Source organism: Falco cherrug, chromosome Z (assembly GCF_023634085.1).
Source record: "Falco cherrug isolate bFalChe1 chromosome Z, bFalChe1.pri, whole genome shotgun sequence".
Lineage (NCBI taxonomy): Eukaryota > Metazoa > Chordata > Aves > Falconiformes > Falconidae > Falco > Falco cherrug.
This window is the reverse complement of record NC_073720.1, coordinates 73680368-73686367: the sequence shown is the minus strand read 5'-3', so window position 1 is coordinate 73686367 and position 6000 is coordinate 73680368. Positions and strand designations below refer to the sequence as shown.

At 43.8% G+C, this 6000-nt stretch overlaps 1 protein-coding gene across 5 annotated transcripts in view; it reads left to right on the top strand.

Annotated features, from left to right (window-relative positions):
* Positions 1 to 964: 964 nt before the first annotated feature.
* Positions 965 to 6000, top strand: part of MUSK (muscle associated receptor tyrosine kinase) — a 55568-nt gene continuing 50532 nt past the window's right edge. For all 5 annotated transcript variants that reach the window (XM_027808488.2, XM_055699249.1, XM_027808487.2 and 2 more), the window contains exons 1-2: positions 965 to 1043; positions 5255 to 5381. In XM_027808488.2, coding sequence (XP_027664289.2) covers positions 965 to 1043; positions 5255 to 5381 — 206 coding nt within the window. The remainder of the gene's footprint in view (positions 1044 to 5254; positions 5382 to 6000) is intronic.

Genomic DNA, 6000 nt, shown 5'->3' with positions numbered 1-6000 from the left:
GTAGACTGCTGTGCTAGGATGGGGCAAGACACAGTTAGTCAGGAGATCGCCTCAAGTCTGATGGTCCTCTAAATCTTCCTAGGAAATGAGCTCTGACTTTCAGTCTTTCACTTTAGGTTGAAACCTAGTGGAAAATATATTTCTGAGCATTCAATAATGTCAGTACCCAACAGTCATATTTCCCTACAGCAATGCCTCTATCTATGCCCAAATACCCCGGGCTCTGCTGATGTTGAAATTAAATTCTCCCTTTCTCCCAAGGTATAAATGTTGGTCCCACTGTGGATAATAATTTTTCTGGGGGTCTGTTTCCAGGACAAGACTCTGCTTTTTCATTGTGCTGCAGCAGTTCTCAAACACTGACAACCTCCTTGGCAAAGAAGGGCACTTCCAGCCACCAATGCCAACCGTTCTTGCTCCAGCAAATACATCTGTTAAGAAAAGAAATGCTATCAGCAGGGTAACAGGTGGCATATTGCAGCCAATCATGAAAGGTTATAATAAGACAGAGGGAATGCATGTGAGAGAGAGAGAGAGGAGAAAAAATTAAAAAGAGGGGGATTAAGCTGTCAGAAAATTCAATGGCAAGCACTTTTCCCACTACTGCACTTACACAGTGCTGAAATAAAGACCTGGTGACTTTGGAGTACTGGGGTAGGGTACTGCCTTGGAAATATATTTTCCCATTGTACTCCTCTCTGTTTGCTTAGAAGGAATTCAGAAGGGATTTGCTTTCTCTTGTTTCATGAGCCCCACGCTTTCACAGTGACCAAAGTGGATACGCACCAGCTGGCCATGTCCATCACCACAGCCGGGTGGTAGAATTCCTGATTATACTTAGATCCTGCAGACTCTGCTCTGTCATTAGCGGAGAAGCTCTGCTTGCACACCACCAGCCAAAATGCAGCCAGCCGGGAGCTCTGAACACTTCACCTGAAGGAGCCGGATGCCTTCCGGATCAAACATGAATGACCTGCTGAAGGTGCCCCTGGTGCATGTCCTCACCCTGGCAGCCCTGAGCTTGGCCGAGACACTTCTGAAAGGTTTGTTTGGAGGGGGTTTTGCCCTGCTCTGCTTCTGCCACTTGCTGAAGGAGGTTTTGCAAAGTGGAAGGCATCTCTAGTAATGGGGTGGGTGGTCTGGTGGTGTTGCCGAAAAGGACAAAAATACGCTGCTTGCAGTCATCGCTTCACTGCTTTTAGAAGGATAAAAGTGAAAATAATCTCATGCTTGTGTCTGGGCTTGAAAGTTCATTGCCTAGGAAAAGCACCTAGTCCTGTGGTAAAGGGCAGGGGAGACCTTTGGGTTCAGCCTAGGTAGGATGGACATTTCTTATGTCAAAGGGGGCCTGGAGGTTTCAATGGCTGTTAGCACCCACTGCTGCAGAGTCCAAGATTTATGGTGTTCTGCATGTCTATGTATGCTTAAAAATATGTAAAGCTCAAAGAAGAACAGCTAGAAAGTCATTACAGAGCATGTGTATATAAATACAAATATGCATGTTTTGTATTGCATATAACAAAAGTTATTATACTTTCTTCCTCTCTTGTATGCTTACACGCACACATACTTCTAGCCAATGCAAGAACTGAAAAAAATGCGTCTAGGAAAGTCTTTGAGGTACAAAGTGCAACAGTGGTCTTCTGGGCATACTGTCTGGTAAGCCTGAGGACAAAAGGTTTTTCTGTGTGGTGATTGTCAGGAGTCATTCAAAGTATACCAGAAACTTTGCAGCTTCAGGAAAATATAAAAAAAAAAACAAGGAGGATGCCAGTATTCTCCTGTTAGGCCAACATTGCTGTTTTTTCAGGGCTGTGCTCTTACGATTGTTAGTCAGGTTGGCCTCAAAATGGAAAAAGAAAGGTCTTTATAGAAACCTTTTGAAATAAAAATGTTAATTTTTACTAAAGCGAACTCCAGTCTTTTTGAAAGCTGTAGTAAGACAGGATTGGAGAAACAAGGGAAAGAAAGAGGAAGGGGATGGATTTTTTGGGATGGCACAGTGCAATGAAGAGATACGCATCCTTTCCTAAAACGTCACAGGTGGCTGAATTGCCTTGCTCCCTGAGAGAAGCTGAAACGTGACTACTAGCCAGTGGTGCCCTATAGGGGTTTTGCAGCATCAGCTGGAAACAAGATTGAGCAGCTTTTGACCAGAGGAGCTGCACTGTCTCCGGGCATCTGCAACGCTGCAGAGGACAACGCCTCTGTTTTCAGCTTTGATTTGTTTGCCTGGCTTGTCTTGTTTGAAAAGTGTGGATCTAAAACCAAAGCCAAGCAATTTTGGACTTTCTGGTGGGCCGGGGATTGAAGGGGATTTGGCTTTCGCATGGGCCCCGTGACTGGCCTTGGGTCATTTTGCTATCTCGGGAAACTACAGCTGACATCCAGTAAAATGGCACCTATGTGGCTTTAGAGATATACAAATTAATTGATTTTCAATTTATTTAAAGCCACAGGGCTACCTAAAAAAATGTCAGAGAGCCCCAGTAATGTGCACAGAAAGGCTCGGGGCCATTTCTATATGCTGGTATATGTATGTCAGTACGTTGTTTGGATTTTATTTCCTCATGTTAAAATCTGGTAATGAAGGCCTCATAAGTTTCGATTGCTTTCCTGAGAAAACGTGGACTGACACCAACATCTGAGCCTTTCAGACAGCTTTTAGAAGCAAGCACCATCTCAGCCATTTTGGGTCTCCCTCACTGCCTTATGACAAAATGGCGGCATGCTCGCCTGCTCGCTGCCCCCTGCAGACACGCAGTGTGTTCTCCGGCCTTCTGCCCTCTGCTCCCTCACCCTGGCCTCACACTGCCTTCACCTCCCCACTGGCCCAGTGCTCACTTTTAATATTAGAAAGGTAAAAAAGAGCACTCCAGAAAATGACACATCGCTGTTGTTGTCACGGTTGCTTTTCGAGGATATAGAACTTAGGGAAGCAGCTGTAAAAAACAAAGTTCCCTTTCTGCTTTTACCACAGGTGAAGTGCGGTTGGTTTGGATGGTATTTTCTGTGAGTATAGGGCTTGATTCTGCCCTAAGAGCTGTGTGTTGGCTTTCAGGAGGTGCCAGATCAGACCCAGTGTAGGCAATACTGCTAAAGATAATTCTGTCATCTGTTGAATCTAAGAGATGCTATAAAAGCACATAACTGTTGCTAGAGAATGTATTTAATATATGAAACTGGCAGCCCTTGTCTTCCCAAAGAATAAAATACTGTTGTTCTGTATACTGGCTCCTGGTACAAATCTAACTCTACTCTTCGTGAGAATGGCCACAGATCGTAACAGCTCAGTTATAAAATTGGTTGCTTTGAATTTTGCTTACTGGAAATTAATCTATATTTCTCAGGGTTAAAAAACCAACCTTCTAGAGATCAAGCCATGCAGACAACAGCAATAAAAACATACTATAGAAAATTAGATTGTAAAACTCCATTTCAGCCAGGCTTAATGCCACAAAAATATACTGAACTCTGTCACGAAATAGCAATGTCCCCTTTGAAGTAGACAGGATAGCCATCAGTGGAGGTTATTCTCCTAAGACAACCTTCAGTAGCAGGGAAATTTAGGCTATATGAAAATCTTCCATTTGGTTTCACTGGCAGGGGATTCACCTTGGGTGCAATTTGGATGATTAATTCTATCTAGTGTGACTCAAAATGACCCAGTAAATTGAGGCTTGATACAATTTGAAGCAGTGATCTTAAACGACAAGTCTGACATAGGTGTGTTTTAATTAATGTTCAGTTAATATAATTTTTAGTGCTGCCTTAGCTGTAGTTTTAAGATCTTTTTAGGTACGTATAGTCGTTACCAATTATGCAATCTAAAGTCATATAATTCATAAATATTATTGAGGCAGACTCTTTCTAATGACATTCAAAAAGCTTTAAGACTTCTACGTAAACCTGACAGTGGAAGCAAATCCTTTATTCCTCTAGCTTCATTCCAGCTGAACTCTGATGACATTAATTTTTACTCCCAAATAAAAAAAGCATTAAGTTAAAGCTTCCTATTATTCTCAGTTACGGGAATTGGAGCATCTTGTATTTTGCCTTTTTTTTTAGGAGGGAGGGGTAAAATTGGTGTAGTTTATTTTTTGCCTGTATTTAAATCTTATTGTACTGAGGACGGCCAGCAGATACAGTGTCGGCAGGATTCTCCTGTGATAAGACACAGTGTGCTGGATAGTGCTGCAGTCATCAGGGAACAGGAAGATTCCTGCATCCACTGTACATTTTCAAGGTGGTGTTTCAGGAACATGGTATGAAACTAGTTCATCTCAGCACAGCTGTTCATGAAATCCAGTCCAACAAATACTGGATGTGTGTCCCTCACAGCCATAGATTAAAACTCACTCAAGCATCTTTGGAGGCAATGGCTGCAATGCATAGCATGCACAGGGAAAGCAATTTACTAGGCATATCCTTTGATCCCTTCCAGCCATGCTTCAAGTCTTCTACAAGGGAGACGGAAAATGTTTCTAAAGATACATTCAAATAATGTATGATGACAGGTCTGCAATAATAAGCATCAAGCAGAGTTATTAGACTTCTAACCCTGGGGCTGCTTGGTTAGAAATGGTGAGAAAAAGAGAATGTGTTCTAGAATGCCACAAATCTGGAGGACCTGAAGGGCCTTTGTGAGCCTGGCTTTGAAAAATACAGTGCTATGTAGCAGTTGTTTTGTTTTTGTCTTTTTTAATAGAAGTAGTTGAGTGGAACAATTTGCTTATTAATGATGAAGAAGCCCAAATCTCATGCATTGTGCATTAATAAGGAGGCCCTGTACCCACTCCTGGGGGAGGTCAGTTTGGCTTCAATGTGTGTACTGTTCCTTGCTCTTCCAGCTGATGCAATGCCACCCCAGTAGCAGGGAGCAGCCTCAACTGTGTCCTCACAGTTTGCCACCCAGTGTTGTGCACCCTGGGGGAGTGGAGGGTTTGAAACAAGGGACACACTGGGCTTGTTGGAGCTGCTCTATGCTGGGTCCCTCTGTTTTGCACCCTACAGAGAGAGAACAAGGGAAAATGCATAACCTGCAGCAAAACACAGAAGGCTGCAACTATGAATGCAGAGGCATCTGTGTTACAGTGAAGGTGTGGAGGGCGTGCAAAGCACCTCTGTGCTGGGGAAGAAGCCATGGAGTGACACTGCAGGAACATGGCTGCATCCTTCAAAGGGATCTGGCAGGCTTTGTGCCTCTTTCCAGGAGGCGCTGGGAAGTTTTCTCATTTTCTTTTCCTTCACACAGCTCCCTTGATCAGCACTCCTCTGGAAACTGTGGATGCACTGGTAGAAGATGTTGCCAAGTTTGTCTGTGTAGTGGAGTCGTACCCTGAGCCAGAGATTACATGGACGCGCAACAGCATTCCCATCAGGTAGGGATCAGCCCCAACCCTTTCTAGCACCTCCTGCCAAAACTGTCAGTGCTTTCCTTCATGATGAAAGAGGTATCTGGAAACATCAGAATTAGTCTGTGGCAGGGAAGAGGGTGGGTGGCTGTAATTATACAGGAATCTCTGTTCCCTAGGGAGTGATAGAATCACCAGGGGGGTTCTCTTGCAACTTCATGTGCTTGAGCATGGAGACAGTTGGTTTCTGCTGCAAGCAATGCAAGGAGTTTGCTCTCCACCTTCAGATGATGCAATCTGCTCTGTTCCTCAGTTTATGCATTTATGGAGGAGGAAGATGCTGTGTAATATTTAAAAGGATCATTGCCAGACTTGTTGCTCAAGTGTCTGCATTGTGATTGGAAACTTTGTGTGGAAGGGGTTGTGCACCATTCTTGTTTGCTTCTAGTTCTGGATCTGACTGTAGGAAACTGGCTTCTTGTAATGTACCATCAGACATTAACCACCAGGAATCATAGTGCTGCTGAAGAAGGCAGCCTTGGAAGCACACTACGGAAGTTGCTACCATTGCTTTAGCTCTGTTGCTGTAGACAGGATCTTGCAAAGTAAACTGTATGTGATCTTCCAACTCTGAGAGCACATGGCT